At 39.3% G+C, this 27089-nt stretch overlaps 1 protein-coding gene across 3 annotated transcripts in view; it reads right to left on the bottom strand.

The window, feature by feature from the left end:
* The window catches only part of LOC149829902 (putative E3 ubiquitin-protein ligase ARI8), a 74988-nt gene extending 65761 nt beyond the window's left edge, over window positions 1-9227 (bottom strand). For 2 of the 3 annotated variants that reach the window (XM_090016155.1, XM_090016153.1), the window contains exon 1: window positions 8819-9227. In XM_090016155.1, coding sequence (XP_089872281.1) covers window positions 8819-8977 — 159 coding nt within the window. In that variant the 5' untranslated portion in view covers window positions 8978-9227. Of the gene's footprint in view, window positions 1-8797 lie in introns of all 3 variants that reach the window. The other variant, XM_090016154.1, reaches the window with a different exon arrangement.
* Between the last annotated feature and the right edge of the window lie 17862 nt (window positions 9228-27089).

Below are 27089 nucleotides of genomic sequence, written 5' to 3' on the forward strand. Positions count from 1 at the left end.
GCCTTAATATCCTTTAGATCTGAAAAAACAAGTGAATTTCCACACAAATGTCTGGATGCACCAGAGTCAATAATCCAGTCAGTCGGATGAAGATGATTTACGGTTGAATAGGCAACACCAGCTACAGGAGGGGTGGAATTCAAAGGACGAAGAGCTATCAGCTCATCATATTCAGCACGACTGAGGGTGATACTACTGTCACTTGCAGAGATATTTTTCTGTGCCTTTGTTGCCTCGAGAGTAGTAACATTTGCTTTAGGAGCATATGACTTTGATGAAGAGGAGGTTGGCCGGCCATGCTTATCCCAACAACGATCTTCTAAATGTCCATATTTTCCACATAATGTACATTGAAGCTTTCCTCTGCCTCCCACACCTCGTCCTCTGATGTTCTGAAGATTTCCACGCCCATAACCAGATGAGACAACTAAAGCAGATGACTGAGTCACAGGCTGAGAATGTGGAAGAGAGATCGCAAGTCTACTCAGACGATTATATGCCTCAGCAAGAGTAGGTACATCTGAACCAGTCAACATTTGGACTTTTGCAACAGAGAATTCTAAAGATAAACCTGTAAAAAACCGAGCAACCATAGTTTGTTCTTGATGATCCTTTTGTTTCGAACAACAGAGGGGTCTGTGAGCATTAAGTCTTTCAAAGGCAGCTTTTACGGAGGCATAGTACTGGGCCAAGGTTTGATCTCTCTGTTGTAAATTATATATTTTCTGTTCAACTTGCAGGATACGACTCACATTAGTCTCTTGTGAGTACGTATCTCGAAGATTGTCCCACATCTGTTTGGCTGTATTATAGTAAATTAAACCATCTGCAATATGGGGTTTGACACTATTCATAATCCATGACATAACTATGTCATTATCTTCATCCCAGGTAACATATTTTCCCACCTTTTCAGTGGGTTCGTCTTCCAACAAGACATGTTTTCTACGATGTCCAGATACCGACATCATAAATGTTCTGGACCACCTGGCATAGTTAGTTTCATTCAACCTTACAGACGAGCTGTATGAAAATGGATTTGCAAATGCCTTATATTCTCCAATATTTTCCGATTTTGAATCACATTTCGAAGTTTCAGCCATACTTCTGGTTCAGCAAACAAAAAACTGGACAGACTCCAATCAACACAGGGAAAAGCGTGTGTTACACTCACACACCAACCGATATGACAATCAGCAATTGTTCACACACGAACAAAAAACCACGACAGTAAGGAATAGCAGCCCACAACAAGAGTACTTTCCCAGCACAGCAGGGAATCTAGCCTGCAGTTTCCACGACAGTAGTGAACAGCAGCCCACAAACATGAAAAAAAAAATTCAGCACGTCAGTGAATCACGACCAACATAACTCTGCATACGCAGAACCTGGTTCATAACAGGGGCTGCTCCCTAGACATATACAACCAAATTGTTGTTTCATAACAGGGGCTGCTCACGAGCAACACCACTACGAGTTTGATTGTTGTTTCTCCAAAAAACCAGGAAGCACGGCATGAAATCACGATACAAAAAAAACTCAGGGCCCAAATATCAGGGTATCACGGCTGAAATAAAAGCACTGATATCTTTCACACATTCACGGCAGATCAGAAAGCAAAGAGATTAACACACAGGAGATAACGTGGTTCAGTGCAAACTGTACCCATGTCCACGATATCAAGATCTCACGCGATAAAAAAAAACAAGACCCAAACATTTGCAGAATCACCAACAGCAACAGCAGAATCACCGGGGAATGAAATAACCAAGAGCAGAATCACCACTAACCAACATTCGTGAACACTTACCAACAGCAGAATCAACCGGGAATGAAATAAGACTCGGCAACAGAGAATCACGGCAGGAACTCACAGCGAAAAAAAAAAACTCGGCAGCAGGTAGTCACGAGAAAAAAAAAACAACACCGAGGAGCTACGAAACCCACAGCAAGCATCCACGACCAGCTAGGCTTTGATACCATGTAGAAGATGCACTGAACCCTAGATAGAGAGAGAGAGAAGAGAGAGAGAGAGAGACGGCTGCACAGGAAGAGAAAACTCGATAATCGTTATTAGGGCCTCTCTCTATGTTAAATAGAGAGAGGCTTAAAAGCATAATTACAACCAAGCCCCATTATAAATGCAAAATTACAAATAGCATCTAATATAAAAGGACTTCACTGAAAACCACTTATTCTCAACATTCCTCTAGGTCTGCGTTTTAGCCACACCCAGTCTCCTACCTTGAATGGTCGATCAGTTCGACCATTGTCATAGATTTGTTTCATGCATTGTTGGGCCTTCGTGATGTTTTACTTTAACGTAACGAGAATCTCATCTCGCCCCTTGAGAGCATAGTTTACTTTGAGAGATGTGGCACTCTCGTGCTCGTATGCAGCCACTAATGGATGAGGGAACCCGTATAACGCCTCGAACGGAGTCATCTCTATGAAAGAGTGATGACTTGTATTGTAGGCATACTCCGCCTGCGATAAGTGATACCACTTGTTCGAGCGGCCTCCCATAAAGCAATGAAGGTAAGTCTCTACAACTTTGTTCACAATCTCTATTTGCCCATCTGTTTGAGGGTGGTCAGCGGTACAATAGTTAAACTTGGTCCCACTAAGCTTGAAGTATGTAGTCCAAAATTGACTCAAGAAGATAGAGTCCTAATCGCTCACAATTCTCCTTGGCATCCCGTGGAGCTTCACCGCATGGCTCACAAACTATTTAGCCACTAACTCAGCAGAGTACTCCCACGGCAATCAAACGTAGTGAGCGTACTTGGAGAATTTGTCCACCACTGTCATGATGACCTCTTTCCACTCACATGAAGGCAAGGTTTCCACAAAGTTCATGAAAATATCTTGTCACACTCGCTCGGGGATCGGCAATGGTCGTAACAACCCGAACGGTTTCATCGCCTCGTACTTATTGGCTTAACAAACCACACATTGTCTCACATATTCACGGACACAAGCCTTCATGTCCAGCCAATAAAAGAGGGCTTTCAGCCTTTGGTACGTCTTGGACAGGCCCCCATGTCTGCCTATAGGCGTGCCATAAACCTCGTGCAATAAAGCTCGGGTCACATTGCTTTTCGACGATAGGTAGATCCATCCTTTATAGAATAAGATCTCACCTCTAATTGTGTGGTTAGGGTGACTATCTGGGTTCGTACCCAACTCACACACTATCTTATGAATTCCACCATGGCCCGTTTGGGTATTACATGCCTTACTCCATACATCACATTCAATAGTGGTAAGTGTGTGAAAAAATGGTGTATCATCAAATCGTCGGGAAAGTGTATCGATCGCTTTGTTCTCCAAGCCCTTCTTGTATTGGACCTCGAAATCATATCCTATGAGCTTCGCGACCCATATCTTTGCTGGTTGACGATGGTGATACGCTGCCCCAACAAGTATTTGAGGCTTTGGTGGTCGATCCGCACGATGAACTTACGCCCAAGGAGGTAGAGTCGCCACTTCTCCATCTTAAGAACCATATCAAACATCTTCTTGTCATAAGTTGACAAAGCGCGACTCTTGTTGGGCAAGGCCTTACTCATGAACGCAATGGGGTGTTCCTCTTGTGAGAGGACAGCACCTACCCCATTGCCACATGCATCCATCTCTACTACAAAACCTTAGAAACTCCAGCAAGGCAAGAATTAAGAGTTTGGCACATGGATTTCTTCAATCACTCGAAAGCATCGGTGGCTTCATCGGTCCACGTGAAGTTATCCTTCTTCAAGAGGGACATAAAGGGTTAGGCTATGAGACCATAGTCTCATAAATCTACCCGGTCAGCCTGAGAAAACCTCGAAGTGCTCGCACGGTTTGTGGCTTGGCTCACACTTGCATCGCATCTAATTTATCTGGATCAACTCAAACGCCTTGGCCAGAGACAATATGGCCAAGATAGCTCACTTGTTCTTGTTTAAAGAAACACTTAGACATTTTAGCATACAAGTGATGCCCCTGTAGGGTGTTCAAAACCACACACACATGTTGCATATATGCGTCCCAAGAACAACTATACACCAATATGTCATCGAAAAAAACAAGTATAAACTTTTGTAGCATAGATTTGAAGACGTTATTCATAATAGCTTGGAAAGTTGCGGGTGCATTGGTTAACCCAAACAACATGATCAGGAACTCATAGAAGCCTTCATAAGTTCTAAAAGCAATCTTATGAATGTCGTCATGGATTATACGCACTTGGTGGTACCCCGAACGAAGATCTAGCTTAGTGAAATAAGCGGTATTGTGCAATTCATCAAGTAGTTTCTCGATGACCGTGATCGGGAACTTGTCCTTAACGGTGATGGCATCTAAGGCACGGTAGTCGACGCAAAATTTCTATGTACCATCTTTATTCACGAAGAGCACCGGATTCACATTAGGGCCGATGATTTCTTGGCCCAACATCTCTCCCATAAGTTTTTCAATCTCAGCTTTTTGGGAGAGGGTGTACCGATAGGGTCGCATTTTCAAGGGTCATGTACCCCCCTTCAAGGGTATATGATGGCCTTGGGACCATCTAGGAGACAGCCCACGTGGCTCAGCAAACATGTCAGAAAATTCAGCCAACATATCCAATATGTCGGGAAAAACATCTAAGGGGATCGGGGCATTTTTCGGCTCCAACGCTTGGGCGATGAGCAAGTAGGTACTTTGGGTGTCTCATAGCAACTTTGATGCCCCCTTATGTTGCACTTCCTCCACTGCCGAAGGTCTCATAGCAGCAAATCTCATCTCCCCTCCGTCCTTTCGAAAAGACATCTCCATATTGGAGAAGTTGCTGCCTACTTTTTCCAAATTTCGCAGCTAATGCATGCCAAGTATCATGTCTACACCATAGATAGGTAAGATGTATAGGTCCAACACGAATTTAGCTCCTTGGAGCTGCAAACACACATCGGGACAGGCCTCTAAACACTTGAGGTTAGTTTCGTTGTCAACCATAACACCAAAGGAAGGGTGCTCCTTAAATTTACAACTAATTTCCTAAACTATGCTCTTATGAATGAAAATATAAGTGCTACCAATGTCAATGAGAACATTTACCTCCACTCAGCTAAGGCGACCATGGATCCCCATGGAGTTGGGCATAGAGACGCCCAAAAGTGCATGGTAGGAGATGTCATGGTAAGGCTCCTCAGTATCTACCTTGTCCGGTAGTTGGTCATCTAGAGTTCTTTATCTTCGGAGTTTGATTGTACCACTTGGAAGATGTGGTAAACCACTTCTCGTTGCAGTGAAAGCACAACCCCTTCTTGATGTGCTCTCACATTGTGCTCGTGAGATGGGCTCCACCTTAGGGGCCGACATCACGCCCTTGGACGAATCGGGCTTGGTTTGACCTCCCGAGTAACGGCCACGAATATTGGTAGGCCAGTTCAGCCTCTGCAATGCTTGGAGTCCCTTTTGCTTCTCGTCATGAAGCTTGGCCACCCTATAGGCCTCCTCCGGACTCCATACGGTTGCGACTAGGACCTCAATACGAAGACCCTCGGGCAGCCCGCCAACGTATGATCCGAGCAAGGTCTAATCGTCGAGTTGGGGCAAAAGTCTGCAAAGATTCTCAAATTCTTCTTGATTCTCGTCCAAACTGCCCCGTTGTTTGCGATTTTTGAGCTCAACATGGTGATTAACCAAAATCATCGCCCCAAACCTCTGCATAATGCGCTCAACAAAGTCCTCCCAAGAGGGCCTCTCGTGTATGATGTTCAGCCATTTGTACCATCGAAGGGCACCACCTTCAAAGCAGGTGACCGCTTCAGCAACGCATGCCTTGAGGGGCACATTATGACATGTGAAAAAGTGTTTGAGTTTGAAAACTCACTCACGCAAGTTCTCACCAGCAAAAGAAGGGACTTCGAATTGAGGTTTTTTATCCATGACCCTAAAGAAATTATGAGGCGGCTCCCCGAGAATTGAGTTGTTCGGTTCCTCCATGCGCCCACTGGCAAAAATGATGCCCTGATGGCCTGGTTGCATTGGTGTGTTGAGTGGGAGGGCCTCGATGCGATCGACGAGGTCAGGAATCAATTGCTCCATATGCTCTAAGTGATTGCCTTGCTCTACACTCGTTGTTGTTGCCGAAAAAGTTCGGCTTGCGTCTGTTCGGCAATCGCCCGAGCCTGTTTTGCATGCTTTCGGATTTCTGTCTTATCAATGTTAGAGGGCAGTGGCGGATCCATTTGGATAAATTCGCTCTGATACCACTCTGTCAGACCCTCCAAAATTTTCAAAGTAGGTGGGATCAGAAGAAGGCCCGGAAGGTAGGTCCGGATTTTCAACATACAGGAATTGCAATTTAAGCCCGAGGGACTCAAGAGGATCGAACCTGTGATTTTTTGATCGTGAGACCTGTGGTACACATGTCGGGGGTGTTGAACCCTACTAGACATGTTGGGGAAGGTTTCTCGTGATTGCGGTTAGGGCAAAACAATGAAACAAGTTCCAACGGCTAAATCAAGTAGGTGTGGTTTGGACTCGGTAAGCATTTTGGGTGCGGGTTTTGGTCTGAAACTAAAAGGACCTGGTCTAGAGGTTCTAGGGTCACCTAGGAACATATGTAAGGGTCTGGAATATGTTTTAAACACAGGGAAAGGCTGCCGACGGTCAGGGGTTACTGGTTTAGGAAAATCGGGTATTCCAGGCACTCAACAGGATGTTTTGGGTTTCGGGGTCTAAAAATCAGTATAAGTTATTTTAATGCTAAGGAAGGGTTGTAAGGGCACCTTGGAGGTCTCTAGCAGGCTGGGATGGAGTTCTCCATGTTCTGGAACTCGAACACATGATCTGTAATGCGAAGATGTCACTCAGCTCGTCAGGACAACAAAAATGCATGGTTCAGGACATTAGACGTCCAACCCGAGGTGGTCTAGTCCACCAAGAACCAAAGAGGTCATGAGGGAGGAGAGAGAGTACAGAGAGACGAGAAAGAAAGAAGAGAGGGAAAGACGTCAGAGAAGAGAGAGAATCATCTAGAAAGAGGAAGATAGCTAGAGAGAGAAGTGAGAAGAGAGAGAATCATCTAGAAAGAGGGAGATAGCTAGAGAGAGAAGTTCTGAGAAACTCAATTCATTAATTAATGTTTCAAATGAGGACTGCAAACCTTTATTTATAGAAATGAGGACTGCAGACCTTTATTTATAGATGGGAGGCCTGAGATAGAGTCCCTACTCAATGACCTAATCCATAAGTCATAAATAATCCAAGTGTGAAATAAAGACTGAAAAAGGATTCCAGAGTCCTTCCTCCCACATGACTCTTTCTCTAATTAAAAGTCCTAATTAATTAAGAGGGTATAATTAATAAGAGACTCCTTAATTAACCATGAGAATCATTTACAGAGGGGGGATGTCCTACCCTACTCCCTCAATTAGACGCCCCCAAGTGGGCCCCGTCGAGTGGCACTCCTTGGTTATGGCGCAGGCAAGTATCACGGCATCCTTCGTTCTGGTGTAGACGTGTGTTCCTTCACTTTTTCACATGTGAGGGGGACACCTCAGCTACCACATCACCCTCTTGGGCCCCACCTTGACCTGAGAAACCTTCTTTCATTGTTGAGGTGGTGTATGGATCCTGGAGCTCAGATCTGGGTGAGTTCATTGGATCTACGACCGTAACAGTTCATAAGTAGGGATGGCAGTGGGGCACGGGACAAGGTCTCCACACCCCCCCCCCCGCCCCGCCTCAAAATTTTATCCTCCACCCCTGCCCCGCCTCCGCGGCGGGGATGGATTTTATCCTCCACCCCCGCCTTCATCCCTGATTCATGTCCTCCATCCCCGGTTCAAACGGGGGTGAGGCGGGGCGGGGGAGGGATATTGCGGGGAAAAGTGGTCGGGGCGGGGATGAGGCGGGGATCGTGGCGGGGACGGGGCGGGGAAAAGTGCACGTCCATCCCCGCCTCCACCCCCGGACGGGGATGGATTTTAACCTTCGCCCCCGCCTCCATCCCCGTTTCATACCCTTCATCCCCGGTCCAAACGGGGCGAGGCGGGGCGGGGCCCCGCTTTCCCCCGGTCCACTGCCATCCCTATTCATAAGAGAATGTGCATGAGCTACTACAATAGTAATCCATGACTTTAGAATCAACTCTATTATCCAATGTAAAAATACAAAAGATATGGTACAATTAGCAGAAACGGCACAACTCAATGCCCATAAAGCATTTGTTCCTCTAGTACTTACACATATTGTCTTAAATAAAGGAACATCATACCAGAATACCATGCTGGCTTAACAAAAACCTCCCTTCGTAGCTTCTGCAATATAAATCTGAAAAGCCGTTATTCTTCCTCCATAATCCATTTTACAAGTGTCCTACTGACCCATGTGACAACCATCAGTTGTTGATGAGCAATCCAAAAGTCATAAAGGAGATATTCTATTCAACAATGGCTGATGAGAATTACAAACAGTTGCTTTACTGACTCATGGCGATGTAGCAACCATAAGTTATCGATGAGCAATCTAAGTCAAAGGAGATTCACATAGGATAAAACGCCTAGCCCGAAATCGCACCACCGTGCCAATAATTTGATAAATTTACAAGCCAATTCCCAAACATACAGGCGAAAAGAGAATTATACCATTCAAAACAACAGCTCACCACAACCTAACAACCTACAACCACTAAAAGGAAACAAAAGGGCAAATTTTTGCATCATCGCCACTTCAATCGACCAACATCCACCAATCAAAAGGCCAAAACCCCACAATAAACCAACAAAAACCCAAAAAAAACACAAACAGTGTCGAAAGAAACTCCTACATAGATTCCACCGGGATCTACCTGCGGCCGGCGGATCGCCGCAGCGTCGGAGTCGTCGCTATCGTTGTCCAGGAACTCGTAGTCCGCCTCGTCATCCTCGCTCATCGCCGTGTCGCCGCTGTAGAAGTCATCGAGCGACTCCACCTCCGCCGCGTCGTGCATGTCATCTTCAGATTCCATCTCCACCGCTGCGGGACAAGGAAACCCTCGAAAATCTTAAAACAGGCAATTTCTCGCCGAAACGAGGGTCAAATCCGGCGAGAGACGGGTCAGAATTCGCAGGAAGGCGCGGGGAATCGACAGAAGCAGAGGAGAGCAATCGACTGGAGGAATTCGGAGGAATTCAGCGGTGGACGGGAAATCAACGGAATCGCAGGGGTTTCTTTTTCCACCTTTTTATCAATCCCTTTCCTCTGTCGCCGGCTCACACAGGCGCCCTTTTGTTATTAACCAGTGGTGAAACGACTTCAATTTACCAATATGTCCCCACCATCTCTTGTGGTCAATGTCCGAACAGTTTCCAGAGTCCCAATAAGGGCATGTTTGATCGCGCGTTCCGCGCGTCGCGAGGGACGCTAATGCCATTTTTCACATGTTTTTCAACAAACGTGGGACGCGGCGGACGGTGCCACTTTTAATGTAATTAACGTTCCACCCCACCCCCTGTTACAAAAATGAACAGGCACATGGGGATCAAAAAAAAAAAAAACTCGACAGGGGCGCCCTCCCATCCTCCGTCTCTCTCACTCTCTCCTCTCACCTCGACGCTCTCTCCTATTTCACCCCAACTCTCTCACTCTCTCCTCTCACCAACGGAAGCAAAAAGAAACCAAGGGGAGAAGAAAATGAACTACTTATGCCCCAAAAGAGGAGAGGGTGAAACATAGACATCGATCTCATCTCTCTCCCACAATCTTATTCGAATTTCTCCCGTTTCTCCTCACAAATCGAAGGCTTCTACTCGAATCTTTGATGGGTACTCTCGCATTTATTTATTTATTTATTTGTTGATTTGCTCATGTCTCTTTATGTCAAAAATGTGATTTTCTGGGTTTGGATTTCATGAACTTCTATGAGTTTATTCTGGAAAAGAGAGCTTCTCTCTCTCTGGAAGATGAGGGTGAGGTTGTTTTTCTCTTATTGAAATCTCTGGTCTTTAAGGATTCTTGGATTGAATTTTTTAGAGAAGTCATTTATTTTTGGGGGCTACTTATTTGTGGGGTGGTAGGTATTGATCGGGAGAATCTGTTAGTTGGACTTGATTTAAGGTTAGGATACTTATTCATGTATCATTGCCATATATATCTTTTCAGAGTCTTCTTGAGGTGTGTTGTTATGATGGGCTCTCTCTCTCTCTCTCTCTCTCTCTCTCTCTCTCTCTCTCTCTCTCTCTCTCTCTCTATATATATATATATATATATATATATATATATATATATATATATATATATATATATATATATATATACACGCTCGAATGTGCATATTTCCCAGGCTTAACGAACACTCTTGAACTCTTGAGATGTTTGCAATGCTCTCTCTCTTGGATTTTCTTAAGATCCTGTGATTGTAAATCACAATCACAATATTTTCTCAAAGTTAAGAGAAGGGACTTGTTTCACTTATAATAGTTTCCGAGGGTTGTTCTTTTTGCATTTGGGATTTTCTCTTTTCCCTTTTTTATGTGCTGCTTAATTGGATTTGTTTTGTTGTTATAGGGACTTTTTTAATGAATTGCCCAGAAAAGTTGATATTTCTTTGATGGTGAATCCAAACTAGTGAAGATGAAGGGAAGCAGTAGGACTAGTTTGATTTGTACATGAAGCTGAAGGATTCAATTTATACAGTTTTAAGTGTTGAAGTGGTCTTTCTTTGATTATGGATTATGATGGGGGCATCAGTTTCTCTGATGACGCTGGGCTGGTGATTAGAGAGATTGCTACCATAGTGTTGATAGTTGGATCCCTGGGTTGAATGATCAAGCAATTTGAGCAACAGAGGAGGATTATAATGCTTTGAATGGATATTCAGACTATCTATCAGGTTTCAGCTTTTATGGGGGGCAGTCACAATCTCAATCAGGAAGTGAACCTCCTCAAAAAAGATCAAGGTACGCTTAAAGAGATCCACAAGGAAGTGGATTTGGCAAGGAATCCTCATCTGGTAGTCGGTCAAAGGCAATTGGGAGGATGTTTTTTCTTGTTTTAGTCGGTCAAAGATATTCAGACTATCTTAAATGTTCTCTAGGTGGGTCCTGTTTGATATGTCATTTTTTCTAGTCCACAGCTTTATCTTATTAAGCGGGTCAAATGTTTGTTTTTCTATGGATTCTTGATAATATTTTTGAAGGGTAAATATTGCATCATCCACTGCTATATCATGAAAAATCATGTTCTTGCCATAGCTAAATATTGTTACATCCATTGCTTTGCCATGACAATTTCTGGCATTTTTTTATGCAAAATTGATATTTTTTTATTGTCACAAAATTTTACCACATTGTGGGAATTAATTTTCCGAGTCCTTGAAACCTTTCTTAATCGCACATTACAATCATATGATCAAACATTTTTCTTTTTGCTAAATTCGAGTCAAAAAACCATATCCATATTTGGGGCAAAATCCAATTAGAGATCCATATTCGGGGCAAAAATCCAATTTGAGATTTTCATATTCGGGCCAAAAATTCAATTTGAGATCCATATTCGAGGCAAAAAAACATATTTGGGCCAAAAATCCAATTTTAAATCCATATTCGGGGCAAAAATTCAATTTGAGATCCTTATTTGGAGCAAAAATTCATATTCTAGACAAAAAACTTATTCGAGATCTATATTTGGGGCAAAAATCCATATTTTCAGCAAAAATCTAATTTCAAATCCATATTCCGGGCAAAAAATCATAATTTTAGATATAATTTCTTAATTGGATCAATATCCGGGCAAAAAAACATAATAAACTTGTTAAAACATATAAAATGGTGGACGGATCGGGTCATACGATCCAAAATGAAGTAATTTGACCCATTATCCATGAATGTCCAAGTTGTCTGCATATTGTCATCAAACAAGGGACATTTGAAACATAGCATTTGAGTACGGTCCAAACAAACATTGGACTTGGAATAATTATTACAAAACGAACAAAACCAATGTTCTGTTCTGTTTCGTTCTTTTTGTTCATTTCGTCCAACACTGGACAAACGATCAAACATACCCTAAGTGACGAATTGTCCAATTTACAAGGCAAGTCTGGTGTCCATGTGCCGATAACTTTTGTATGCAAAGTTAGAAGACCAAAAAGCCAGGTAGGGATGTGAACAAGTCTGGTTATGACTGGGATGGAACCAGACCCAAAGATGATGATACGGGTTCAGAGTCAGGTCTAATCAGACTCATCATAAGAGAAAAACATATCCAAATCCTCTAAGGATTACATAAACCAGTAAAATAATATTTTTTATCATTTTGCATTGAAAAAATGAGGATCTTATTTGGAACTCGGGTCGGGCCCGAGTCTAGTATGAAATTTAACAAACCATGTCCGACTTCATATACAATCGAACCTTCCAGGTCCAACCCGGATTCTCATGAAACCTTCTTATTAATCACCAAACCTTGACCCTATAGGGTTTGATACAAGTCATGTCCAAGTCAAACCCGACCCATTGACACCTCTAACCGCAAGTAGGGATGTAAACAGTTCGGATTCGGACTAGATGTAGCCACTATAATATCCAACTTTTAAATATTGGCTAAGCAGATTCAGATTATACAAAGTTCATGTCAAATATGTCTTTTAACATGTAAACGGATTCAAATGTTTGTTGGATTCGCTAACAAAAAATCAAAACCATATATGCATCAGATTATAATGGGATAAGGTTTTGGCTTACTAAATGCAACAAAATGGCATTGAATTTGATTGGATATTTGAGTCATTAACATCCCTAAATGCAGGGTTGCAATTGTGTCAGTTGGGATTGGGTTTGGTCAGTTTGATCGTACTTGAATTTAAATCGGGTTAGAGAACTAGAACTAAACTCTGATTGAAGTTGAGTTTTAGGGTTTGGTTCTGGTTTATGTTTTTTCTAATGTTTATCTCGTAGGGAGTAAACAAGTCGGGTAGAATATTTGGTTTATGAGTCTTGTTAAGCTCATTTTTTATGTAAATTAGGTCAGATCATATTCTAGTTACGAAATAGGATTGAGGGACATTCCTCCTTGTGGGAGTTCTACTCCATGTGAGAGTTCTACTTTCCTTGGGATCTTCTCTCTTAAATTTAGTATTGTTTTGGACTCTTAGTTAATAGGATTCTAATTGCTTTTTAGGACTCTTTGTTAGACACTATAAATAGGTGTTCTTATGTTGGTTTTCATAATGAAGTTTATTTGAGTGAATACTCTTTATTCGTGTGCTTTCTATTGTTACTTTGAAGGATTGACTCCCTCCACAGGCCCAACCGTTTTTCTAAACAGGACATCGACCAAGAGAGATCGATATTCTCTCTCCACTCCAGTTGATGCCCCTTACAAGAACCCACAACTAGCCCTCCTTTACACCAAGGTTTGCCAAAACTGACCCTGCTTGAGGCTAGGTTCTAACAGTTGGTATCAACGCATGTTTTTTCTCAAAGCCAAGATCGACCAAGTCGCTTCTAATGCACGTCAACAATGGCTCACGCCCTTCACAATTTTGACTATGTGTGATCTAACCTCCTCTTCTTGTGATTCTTGTGAGGTTTTGCTCATAGACGTCACCTGGTATTTTTTTCTGAGAACCTAGCCATCTTATTTTCAGCAATGAGCTAGACATGAAGTGGTTTTCCACACTAAGATCAAGTTCTTGGGTCGCAAGTCGATTAGCCAGTGCTTTGGGGAGGGTCTAACCAACCTTGGCGAGTGATTGATTATATTGTGTGACTCTAGTGCTCAATCTTGCGTAATTGAGCCATGTGCCTAGTAAGTTGCACGTAAGAGGGATTCTTCACACATTGTGAGCCTTTAGTGCTCGTTTCTTTATTCTGTAGTGGCCTTGCAATAACGACACAGACTCGATCAAATTGGCAAGCTCTTCATGAAGATACAAGCTCGCAAGTCACAACAATGACTTCGAGGAAAGGCTCACTAGGGTGAATGAGCACATTGATGCCTTAAACGACAAGTTGGACAAGTGTTTTTAGCAAGTGCTAACTATCCTCAACTCCATGCAAAACTATGGAGGCTCAAGGAGTTCTTTAGGGTGTCACAATGGATTTGGTGTCGGTAGTTTATGTTACGACAATAAAGTCGTACATGATACTTCAAGTACAAGGTTTTGATGATGAGCAAGTGAATCAACTGCATTTCAGCTAAGGCAATGAAGAAATGTGACAAGCATTGAAGAATTCGATGAAGAATCTTTGAAGACTAGTGTGCAAATGTTAAATTCATTAAAAGTCTTTGATTTTTGTAAGAGCCTTACTTAGAGTGCATATTTCGGTTGCATTTCACCTAAAAAGTCTTTAGAAAAACTTTTCTAAAAGAACCCTTCATGAAAATCTTTTTAGAAAACACTTTTCTTAAATTTTCATGTTTATTAGTCGACCAATAGACTCACCAGTCGACTAATCCTTTCGCGCCATATTTTCTAAGCAAAATGTCATTTTTATCAAATTAGTCGACCGGACAGAATGTCTGTTTTCTGAAAATTTTAGCTGCAGTCGACTAATGACTTTATCAGTCGACTGGACAGAACATGTATTTTCTGGAAATTTAACAGCAGTTGACTAATGCTTTTATCAGTCGACCGGACAGAACTTGTGTTTTTCAGAAAATTTTAGCAGCAGTCGGCTAAAAGGTTTTTCAGTCTACTGATGATATTATCAGTCGACTAACTTTTTTTCTAGTTGACTAAGTTTCAAATCTTCAGATTTTCAAACAGCTCGATAAACAGATCAGTCGACCGACGATAACAGTCAGTCTACTAATAGCTAATTATTAGTCGACTAACTATTGTTCCAGTCGACTAATTTTGTCATTTTTCCTGAAACTTTGAAAAGACGTGTCTTTTCATTTTTCAAACGTTTTGATCGTTCAAAATAGACTGTTTTGACACCCTTTCATACCCTCAACGTATGGAAACTTTCAACTATAAATATGAGTGGATTTTACACTCAAAAGCACTGCAATTTAATCAATTTGAATCAATTACTCTTTACTTTTCACTCATATTCATTTTCTCACTCACGTGATATTTTTCATCTCAGTTTTTCACTCAAATTTCTTTGAGAGATAGTGAATTCGTGAGTAGAGTATTTCAACAACCTCAAAAGCCAATTGCATCTCATTTGCATTCATAAGAAGGGCTCATAGGTTGTATTATAAGTTGTTACTTGTTTCAATTTTCTGTAAAAGGAAGGACTCCTTGGTTTAAAGGAGTTGTTTGCTTTCAGTAGGTGTGTTACTGAAAGTGGGACCAAATTTGGTCTGTATGATCTTGTAGTTACACAAGGTTGATAGTGAAAATCTCAAGCGGGTTTAGCTTGGGGACTAGATGTAGGTCGGGAAAGACCGAACCAGGATAAATTATTGTGTTCTTTGTGTGTTTGCTTTGCGAATTGCAAAATCCGTCAAAATTCCGCAGATAATTTTTAAAAGCACTATTCACCCCCCCTTCTAGTGCTCGTTGCCTCGATCCTACTGCACTTTCAGTTTAGTGGTAGGATCCTCGCAGGGACCCTACCATGTAGACAACCTTAATTGGACTTTCAGAAATTTTGGTACCCTTAGTCTAGAAGCAAGCCAAAAGACCGCCCCTGGTGCAAGTGAAGTGGCTCACCCATGAGCAGATAGAGGAACGACATCAAAAGGGCCTCTGCTATAAATGCTATGACATATGGGTAAAGGGCCATTGGTGCAAGACCCTGGACCTATACATGTAAGACCCACAAAAAATTAGCAATATAAACAAGACTTTTTGTATTCAATATGAGGAAGATTAATTTCAACTATTCAATTTAGTCTTTATGTGGGATGAATTTATGAAAGTGTCTAAGTTCTGAGTTTTACTAAGTATTAAATAAATTATGTAAGCTTGGATTAGACCAGATCCAGTTCGAGTCTGATCCAATTGAAGATCCAATATAGAAATGAGCTAATTAGGGATTTCTAAGACAAGAATCAATGATTGGAATGAATCCAACTAAGCCTAATCATAGAGGGGGTGATTTTGCCTAGAGAACTATCCTTAAAAATTGTGTGAGGGATGAGACCAAGGAGCCTCCTCACATGGGATCCCAAGGATGCATCTCTACTTTCCCAAGGAAAACAAAAGTAGCAAGGCATGTGGTAAGGCCTTGTATTAGCTTACCATTTTTATAAAAAAATCTCATATGACTTTGAAAGGAGAGGTCAACATGGAAAAAGGTTTTTGGGAGTGGAGGGTTAGACTCCACCACAACCCTCCTTCCACCCTCTTGTGTGCACAATCACACATCTCACATGGCCCTAGAAATGCCTATAAATACCTCTAAGAAAGTAGAGAGCAGTCATTCCTTGGCTCTCTCTCTCTCTTCCTCTCCCACATCCACCGAATTTTTGGAGTTTCTTTTTTTCTTTTCCACTTAAGTGTAGTGTGGGGTACCTTAGAGGGACTCTGGTTCAATTTTTTAAAACAATAATTTTAAAACAAAGAACTGTGCACCAAATGATAAATTTTAAAACCAGTTCTTGCACTCAATGCAGACTAACAAGTTGGATCGTCTACTCAGAGAACAGGACTTAGGCAACACAATTCACTTAAACTTTACTTTATTGATATCTCAGAAAAAGAAAATTACACTATTCTTTAATTACATTATTAACTAAAATAAAAAAGGGAAAAAAACAATAAAAATAACTATTCTATACTAAGCTCAGGGACCTCTAGCCAAAAATCCAAGGAGCTTTAGCAAAAAATTTGGTCCACCTTAGCCCACCCTTTTGCTTGTTCTGACTTAAATAAATAAACCTGTAAAATAAAAATAAAGAAAAACTACTATATCCTAAACAGTTAATATAATGAATATCACATAAAAGGAATGAATTAAATCTAACTAATTAATATAAATAACTAGAACAAAGGAACAATAAAGAATAACTGAAATTAACTAATCTAAACCAAGAACCAAACTATAATTATCAACTAAGAAGAAATATTTATTATTTAAAAATTAAATCTAAATTGTCTATCGAGTACTAAATTAACTAATTATCAAAATCTAAATCTAAAAAGAAAACACTAATTAACTAAAATAAATAATTAAGAATTAAACTATTTAATCTAATATGAAATTAATGAATAATCAAAGGGGAACTGACTAATTAAGTAATCTAACTAATCATGAAAATGATTAACCAAAAAATCAAGAATTCAAGAATTGAACTAATATGAATAAAAAGAATAACTAAATAACAAACTACTGGATCTAGCAATTAACTAATCTTTAACAGAATTTAATCTAATATATTCTAAATAACAAATATGGAAATAAAGAAACTAAACTTAAAATATATAAGCTAACTAATTATCGACGAAAATAAAGATAAAAACAGGAATTGGCTAATAATTATCTAACTATTCTATGAGATTGAAATTAAAAACTAAACTAATCTAACGTAACTGATTAAATCTAAACTAACTGAAATAAAGTATAGCGAAATTGCTGAGTTACAACTAAGATTATGTATAACAATTCACGATTAAGCTAAGAAAGAAAATTAAAGATTAACTACTTTATTAAAAGAAAACGATAATTGAATAAAAGAATAACTCAGCTAATTTAATTTAATTTGATCTAATTAACATAAAAATAGAAATTAATGTAGACTGGAAATAACTAATTAAGAATAAAAATAAAAATAAATGATTCTTCTAATTCGGCTAAAATTAATTTATCTAATTATAAGAAACTATTAATAAAAAAAATGGTTAATATCTAACTAAATGTAAGAAGTAAAATCCTGGAATTGAAATAATAATGAACTAACTAATAAAGCACAGGAAATTAACTAATCTAATTGGCTGAATTAAAAAATAAAAAAACTAATTATCTTAAGTATCAATTATCTATTTTAACAAAACTAACTGCTAATTAATGATATTTAAAATTAATCAAAACTAACTAATTTACTGATAAATGAACAACAAAATGTGAAATAATCAATCAATAAACATAATCTATTTAATGAAATTACATAGCATGATTGACCTTATTTATTTGACTAGCAATAAATGAACAAATTACTTTAACCAACTAATTAATCTAATATATTAATGAAAATTACACACCTAATCAATAATAACTAATTATTCTACCGAGAAAAGCATGAATTATCAAAAATTAAACTAACTATTAAACAAAAATAAACAAGCATCAACTAGATCTAATGATTTGATATTAAAAAGAATTAAAAAGAAATGGCAAACCCTAATAGGCTAATATGGATTTTTCTAATTTATTAAAACTAAACTATTTTTTGAAAATAAAAACTACTTTAAATAAAACTATGCTAAATTTAGACCTAAACTGAATAAAAATAATAAAAAATCCTAAATTACATGCATGATTTTGATTAAAATAGAATAATATGCTTGAAAATCAATAAAAATGATAAAAGACTATTTATGCCTAATTTTTTCTTTATAAAAACATGAATATAAAATGAAAAAGAACTTGATCTAATCTAAAACTAAGCTAGAACTAATCGAATCTATGAAAATATAAAAATAAACTAATTTATAGGTTGATACAGACAGGTTTTACAAATCCAAACTTAACTGACAAGCCTTTTCGGTTAAGTTTTTCAACCCAGACGACTCAAGACTCGACAAAAACACCGACAAGAAAATGATGAGACCTTGAAAACTGACTCTAAATGACAAATACTATGACATATCAAAAACCCAAATCTAAACTCAAAAGAAAAATGGCCAAGACTCGATTTCTTTATTTCTTTTTCTAAAAAAAACAAAAATAAAAACCATGAAGTAGAGAGGGGAAGGAAGGCACACCTCAAGTGTTGCCCGACAAGTTTGGGGGTAGAAAAGAGTGGACTTATACCTCAGATATCATGCCATGAACGTCTTTGTGTTGCTGGAATTGCATTTTTGTTGTAGCACACTTGGAAACCAAATTGTCGAAGGGGGAGAATCGGTGGAGGAAGAAAAGAGATCGGTTGGTTGCAGGGGGAGATTTTTCGGTCGTTGAATGTGGTGGTAGATGGCGGTTCGCACCAAATCTGAGTTGGAAGCTTTCATCAGTGAGTACATGCAGCAAATATGAATCCAAATAAAAAAAAAGAAACACAAATACTATGGAAAATAAGAATATTAAAAATTGCAGACGAGAAAGAAGAAAGGGGGAAGAAAAATAACTATAAAAAGAAGAGGGAAGAAAGGGGTTTGATAGGGTGGCATTAAACCCTAGGCAAAGACGTCCTCCTCTATGTTGGAGGTCCTCTATTTATAATAAAAATTATAAAAAAATTACTAAAGAAGTCCTACTTAAGACTATTTCTAAAAACCACCTATAATTTTCTAAAATTACCAAAAAACACCCTACACCACTTTCAAGGAGGATATTTTGATATTTTCCAATTTTGGTCTTTGGAGTTGTGTTTAATTGGAATATTGATCAGATCTGAAGATCCATTATCAAGGTTTTGGATCGGGTCTGGATCCAATTCGCATCGGTACAAATCCGATTTTTTAGAGAATGCTCTAATTTCCTTGTTTTAACTCAGATTCTGATGAAATTCAAACCAAAGCTCCTTCGCACCTAAAACAACATAAACACAGGTACTTAAGCTACAAAAGTTCATTTAAATGCATGAATTTATGATAATATGATATGTATTTTATGCATTATCAGACTCCATTCTACACGAGTTTGTGGTAGAGGATTTACTTAAAGTCAAACAAGATTTCATCAACAAGAATAAGTTAATCTCTCACTTATGTAGTATTTTGAATATACCATTGTTTCTCCTCTTTCCATCCAAACATACATGCCTTCTTGTAATGCATGTGGGTGTGGACAAGGATTTTCATGGGAAAACCCCATGAATACATGTACACATATTCTTTCTTCTATATTATTGCCACATTCAATTTAAAATCATGGTCGAAAATTATATCCACCAATCTTAATGGTGTTTCATCATTTCGATCCATGTCACATGTTAGAAATCTTGTCTGTGTTTTATTCATTTTGTCTTATCATTTTTGAAGTACATTTGTGGTTAGAAAACCTTGTTCATAGATAATTTCTTATGTCTTATCATTTTTGAAGCATCTCCATGGTTAGAAAATCTTATTCATAGATTATTCATGTGTCTTATTATTTTTGAAGCACATCTACGGTTAGAAAACCTTGTTCATTGATTATTTCTTGTGTCTTATCATTTTTTAAGCATCTCCATGGTTTGAAAACCTTGTTCCTAGATTATTCATTGTGTCTTATCATTTTTTTAAGCACATCCATGGTTAGAAACCTTGTTCATATATTATTCATTTTGTCTTATCATTTTTGAAAAATATATATGCTTAGAATACCTTGTTCATAGATTATTCATTGTGTCTTATCATTGTTTAAGCACTTAATAGTTAAAAACATTGTTCATGCATTTTTCCAAGGTGTCATATTATTTCTAACACATGTCATTAAGTTATAAATACTCTACACATTTTTTCTTGATGACTTAGTAATTTTTGAATCATCTCAATGGATAGAAGTATTATCCATGTATTTTCCATAGTGTAGATTCATTATTGAAAGCATTTCAATGGTGAAAAACATAGTTTATAAATGTTTAAGGTAGTTTTATCATTTTTGAAAACATTTTAATGGTGAGAAACATGTTTAATGTAGCCTTATCATATTTTGAAAAATGGTTCAATGATGAGAAACCTTTTCATGAATTTTAACAATGTCTATCATTTTTTGAAGCATATCACTAGTTGGAAGCATTGTTCATAAAACTTCAATGTAGTCGTGTCATTTTGAAAGCATTTCAATGGTGAGGAACATGTTACATAAATTTTAACAATGTCTTAACATTTTTTTTTGAAGAATATCAATAGTTTGAAACATTATCCATAAATCCCCAAGGATGTTTCACCATTTTTGAAACATGTCAATGGTTAGAAGTAGGGGTGGCAAAATCTAACCCGACCCGCCAACCTGCTTCTTAGCTGGGTTAGGGTTTGGCTTAAATGGGTTCGTGTCGTAAACGGGTCGACCCGCCTAACCCGTTTATTAAATGGGTTGTGTTTGTGTTAGGGGTATGCCAACCCGTTTGACCCGTTTAATAAACGGGTTAGGCAAGCGGGTCAACCCATTTACACAAACCTATCAACCCGACCTGTTTGCCACCCGTCAACCCAACTCGCAGCCGAGAGCTGAGAGTCCAGTGTGCGCCTGTGCGGTTATCAGGTTGACCCGTTTAATAAATGGGTCACCGTGCCGTGTAATCGTGTCATGTCGACCCGACCTGTTTATTAAACGGGTTAACCGTGTCGTGTCAGATTACCCGTTTAATAAATGGGTTGTGTTCGTGTTTGTCACATCCGACCCGTTTAATAAACAGGTCGTGTTCGTATTGAGGTATTTTGACCCGCCAACCCGACCTAATTGCCACCCCTAGTTAGAAGCATTGATCATGAATTTTTAATGTTGTTCAATTATTCTTGAAAATATATTAATGATTTGAACATGGTTCATAAATTCCAAATGTTGTCTTATCATTTTTGAATCATACTAAGGTTTGAAATAAATTATTTTAGTAAAAAAAAAGGTAAATACTATAAATTGCGCATATAAGCTGATTTAGATCTATCCAAACCAGTGGGACCAGACCTGACCTAAACCTCGTTGGATTCTGGACAGGTTGGCAACCCAACCAGGCTGGGTTGGTCTGAACTAGACGATGGTGCAGACCCAACCTATGTGTTGTCGGGTTTGACCCCAAGCCGGCCAGGCCAACCTGGATCGATTGGTTGGTCCAGACTAAGGTTGTTAAATGCGATGAGGCGAAGCGAGGCGTTGGGCCTGTTATGAAGCGAGGCGTAAGCCTCGAGGCGTTGAAGCGTAAGCTTCATGATCAAAATACTAAAATATATAATATTAATAAAATAATGAAAATTTAAAATAAAAACTATTAATAAACAACAATATAAAATAAATTGTGTCCTCACAAGATTAATTAAGTTCCAAATCCTCATAATGAAACTTTGAGAAACCAGAGTTTGAAACTAGAGCTTCCCTTTACATTGGTCTAAACTAGAGCTTTAACGTCATTTTTACCTAAAATGGCGAAAACTAACAAGAAAAACTATGGAATCAAATCGACCATCATGCCGAAAACTCATCGAAATCCATCTAAGAACGAAAAAATAAAAAAAGGAGATGAACAAACAGGGGAGGAAGGGTGGTGGTGCTACCTCAAGCCATATGCAGACGCATCCGGGCTTCCAACCGATGCCTATTGTCCCAAGCAAGAGGCATCCGCTCGTCGAAACTCACATGGACGACGGTGAGTCCGCTGTCGCATAGCAACAAGGCAGTCTTGTTCGACGCCCTGCCGGCCTCGACGACGATCCACACCAGGTCGCTGGGAACAAGCATCAACGTGTGCATCAACCCGGTGAGATAGACGGTCTGGAAGGTCCGAGCGTAGGTGGGAGTGATCACCACCACCCATCTCCGATCCTTCACATCGTAGATCCTCCTCTGCTTTTCCTAGACCCGATCGATCAAAGCGTGCACCCTCATCACCTCCTTTGAATTTGGGTGGGGGAACGGTCGGATTCTGATCCCATGCCAGACGTCCACCATATTGCTTTGCGTCGGTGTCAACGACACCGTCCAGATGTTAGTCAAAGGCTGAATGTACGAATTGGTAGTGGCGGTGGGGGCTGACGATGCAACAGAGGCCGTGGAGGAGGAGCCAGAAGAGCGACTTCACGGCAACGTCTCCGTCGACCTCAGGCAGTACAAAACGTAAGTTGTTCGTCTGCCGCCCATCCAAACCAGAAAAAGAAGAAGAAGAAGAAAGGGGATATACTAGACCCTAAAAATCCCACCTTTAAAGAATCAAAGGCCTTCTTCAACTCGATCTCGAGCTCCATCATCATCGTCGCTTTGCTTGACTGGATGACGATCGCCAGTGCCATGATCACGACGATGGCCTCCGCCAGATCTGGCTTCTTCCACCAGTAATTGAACTCCTCGATTACACTAAAGCTCGCGTCTCCATCCGTGCCCACGCCGTCTTCTGGCAGCTTCGACTGGCCGACCCTCTACATCCGGTCCGACACGGTGGCCGCTTGGGAGAGCCAATCGTTTGTGACAGTGTGGTGCTCGGTGCGGGTCTGGTAGTAGGCGAAGCTGGACGGGGGTTGATGGAGCTCCGCCATGCCAGGCGGCGCCGCATCCGAATTGGGAGGAAGGGGCATGGCTTGCTTGTCCAGGATGAAGGATGCAGATCTCCTCCACATCTACCACCAACAAACCAGAAACCCTAACACCAAAAATCTTCAAAGAGAGAGAGATGAAGATCTCGAAGGTTTGCCGCCTTCACCAATCAGCAAAGTAAACAAGTTGGATTTGGGGTTTAGTTGGAGGCAATGTTGTGAGAGGCGTACGCTTTAGAAGCAAGGCACATTTCAACTTGAGGCGTGTGCTTCACATGAGTGAAGCGTGAGTTTCAAGCCTGAAATGCTTCACTGCAACGCCTCAGTACCTTCAGTGTGCGCTTCGCCTCTGAGGCGTAAGCTTCAGGTACTGAGGCGTATGCCTCTCACAACACTGGTCTAGACTGTGCTTGACTGTTGGCAAACCCACACCTAGTAGTTCACACTAGGTTTGAACCCAAGCAGGTTCATACCAAGTTTGAACCAGCATGGCCAGTTAGGGTCTGAACCTTGTTTAGATCAAACTTGGTTTGATCCAACTTTCATGCATAATTAAATTAAGAAAAAATAAAATATTATGGGAAACAAAGTGAACAATAGGATGTATATGGTGAAGTAAACCATACATATTCACTCTATGTATTGCATAAGTAATCATGCTTATGTTGGAATGCCTATGTATAGGTACATATATTCATGTATTCATGATAAGATGAGATGCATATGAAGAAGTAACTCATACATATTCAGTTTGATGTGTTGTAAATGTAAATATGCCTATGTATATGTACATATGTCCTTGCATTCATGATGAAATGAGATGCATATGATGAAATAACTCTAGTTGATTTTCATGTTGTGATGTTCATTGCTAGTTGATCTCATATTGTAATATCCGTAGATAATTATTTTTCTGATGCATTCATGTTGCTCATGCAATTATTAAATTGTGAAGCCATGATAGCATGATGTGATATCAATAATAGATGCTTTGGTATTATTCATTATCTATATGATTGTGGATTATCTTACCTGCTTGCAAGAGTTTGGCCCCATTTTAGGGGGGTGTAAGTGATGCTTGAGGAGCAGTGCGATGGTGTGATGTGGTGGTGAGGTTGGAAACCATCTTTTTTACTTGTCTTGGCGATCTTAGGACTACTTTTGTATGTCTCAATTAATTTGGGATGTTTTAATTAAACTCTGCAAACTTGTATTTTGATTCATGAACAAATGATGTGATTTTGGAATGGATATGCTTTTCTTATTATGTGAGTGGGGATGGATCCAATCCTGATGAGAATTGGGTTGAGTCTAGTTCAACGATTTCCTTTATGTAACCCGCCCAAGGTTGTCCAACTTTAAAAGCCCAAACTATATCTGTTGTGCTATCTCTATTTAAAAAATTTATTTAGAAAAATGGTATCCTAAGTTTGAAATTTTGGGGAGTTACAATACCTATGTGATAGCAAGCTCGAGGACAACGAGGCCAATGAGGTCAAACCAAAAGATGAAGGAGAGGGCATTAAAGAGGAGGTTCTATGATGTAGAGCATCCAGATCACCATCACATTGAAAAAGAGTTGGATGTGAATCCAACTCTATAGACTCAATCTAGAATGAGGTAGCCTAGAAGATCCAATTCAAATCTAGACCAAATAGATCTCAGGGGTAAATATGTCATTATGTATATATTTTTTTGTAAGAATTTTTGTTTTTATCTTCTTAGAAAATGCATTTTTTGAATGTTGGGATCATTTGTGTATTTTTTTCTATTTTATTTTTTTAGGTACCAAATTCTACGGATCCAGATAGTTTTGGTATCTGATAGGATTATTTTAGGATAGTAGAGGGTGTACGGAGATATTTGGGTAGATTTTTATATTTTTGCAATTTTTATTTTGATCTAAAATCACTTAGATATTTTGAGATCCATTTGCAAGTATTGGATCTTGCGAAAGATTCAATTCATTAAAGATAGATCCATATTGGTGCCCTTGGGGCTAGACCAATATGGACCTCTTTTGAATCTGTTTTGACCAACCACAAAGGACATGAAGAGTGTAAAGAGCCTTCCAGAAAAAATGTGTGAGAGGATTTAAGTGGGCTTCAAAATTCGTATAAGGCCTTTATGACATTTTTTATTGTTAAGAAGTCTAGTTCAAATGTTGAGCTTCTATTGGTCACTCTTGGAGGTGGCTTTGGAATCTCACCATAGACTTAACTCAGCTTGTGCTGAGTCCTATAAGGCTTGGCAGAAAAAAACGTGAAGGACCTTTTTGCTACCTTTGCAAAAAAAAATCTCGAGAATCAACAATGGTGGAATCAGCTTAGGCATCTCCTACCTTGGTCAACTACTTCAAAAATCTTCTTGCTGCGTGTAAACCTGTTGGGCATGAACCAGAGCTATGTGTGAACCTGTTTGTGTGTCCCTAGTTGTTGTCCAGAACCATGCTACCAAACCGAGTGTGCTTAATCTTGTTGTTGTCCAAGTTTTAAAAAAAATCTAGATTAGTGTGTGACATGCAACCTTTCTTGTTGCTGAGGAGATCGTGCTGAAGACATTCATATATGTGGGAGTTGTTGATGTGACAAATCGGTACCAACAGTCATTGATAACCTCTTTGGTTGTGGTGTTTTCTTGCTAAGTTGGATGGGAGTTGTACCCTCTGTTGTTCGTGTTGATTGTGTCCGCGTGAACCTTCCTATACTACTGTAATTTTTAGCTTTTGTCTACAAACCCTGTTTGACTATAACTCACTATATTAAACTCTAATTTGCTGCAGTTTTTTTTTGAAAAATAAAATATTGTATAAAACTTATTTCTGATTAGAAATTTGTATCTAGATCTATTTGCTTGTGGTGTGGTTCTATTTCCTTTTGTTAAGACTAACTGGAGTTGGGGTTATGGTGGAAGAGCGAATCATATTGTAGAATCTACTCTTAAAGTGTTTGCGAGTGTAGGTTGAACAAAAAACTCTAAAATTAAAATTGGTTTAAATAATTTGTTGTTTGAAAAGTGTATGACTTTGAGTTTGATTCAAATAACTTTGTTTGTCAGAACCAGTCAACATTGTTTGCATCATAACTTCTGGTACCAATATCGAAACTTTATGTGTAATAGCTTGTTGGAAATATATCTTACACACCTGCAAGTTTTGTGTTTAGTGGTTTTTATGATTCCATGGCAAAAAATTTCTGAAACAGGGAGAACAATTCTGCGGGTGACTGTTTTGGACTGTACCAGTTTGACTTGTTGATCGGATCGTATCTAAGGCATACAATCTCATATTTGCTTGATTTTTGTTTCTCTTGATTCATAATTAAAATATCTAAAACTTTTATGTTTGTACTTATGACCAAATTCATAAGGATTAACCTCGTTTTGGTATGTTTCAACTTAATAGTTCCAGTGCTTTCAGCTTGTGGAAACTGGTCTACTGTTCTGGTGTTTGTTCTGTTTCTCGACCACCGATAGTTAGAAAATTACAAATATAGATTTGTTGGAAAGGTGAGTGTGCATCCTACAAATCCTGTGTTGTCACCTTTTGTCAATTAGGAACATAACTGGGTCAAAATAACTCTGAATTGAAACCTATTAGATTCCAAAATTTCAGTCTTTAGCTTCCTCGCTTGAAAATCTGATTGGATCTTGGATTGTGGATCGACCCATTGTCAGATCCACATTATTTTGGTATCATAGCCTTGTAGTAGGATCCATTCTAATCCTAGAGTATTCTTGAGGTTATTTTCACCATGTTTGGGCGATTGAGTGGTCGTGGTCGAGGTCGAGGTGAACCTAACCTTAAAAATGAAAACTGAGACCTTAGATATGAGAATTGAGACTTGCGGCGACAAGTCAA

This window comes from Nuphar pumila, chromosome 8 (assembly GCF_984573655.1).
Source record: "Nuphar pumila chromosome 8, dmNupPumi1.hap1.1, whole genome shotgun sequence".
In the NCBI taxonomy this organism is placed as follows: Eukaryota; Viridiplantae; Streptophyta; class Magnoliopsida; order Nymphaeales; family Nymphaeaceae; genus Nuphar; species Nuphar pumila.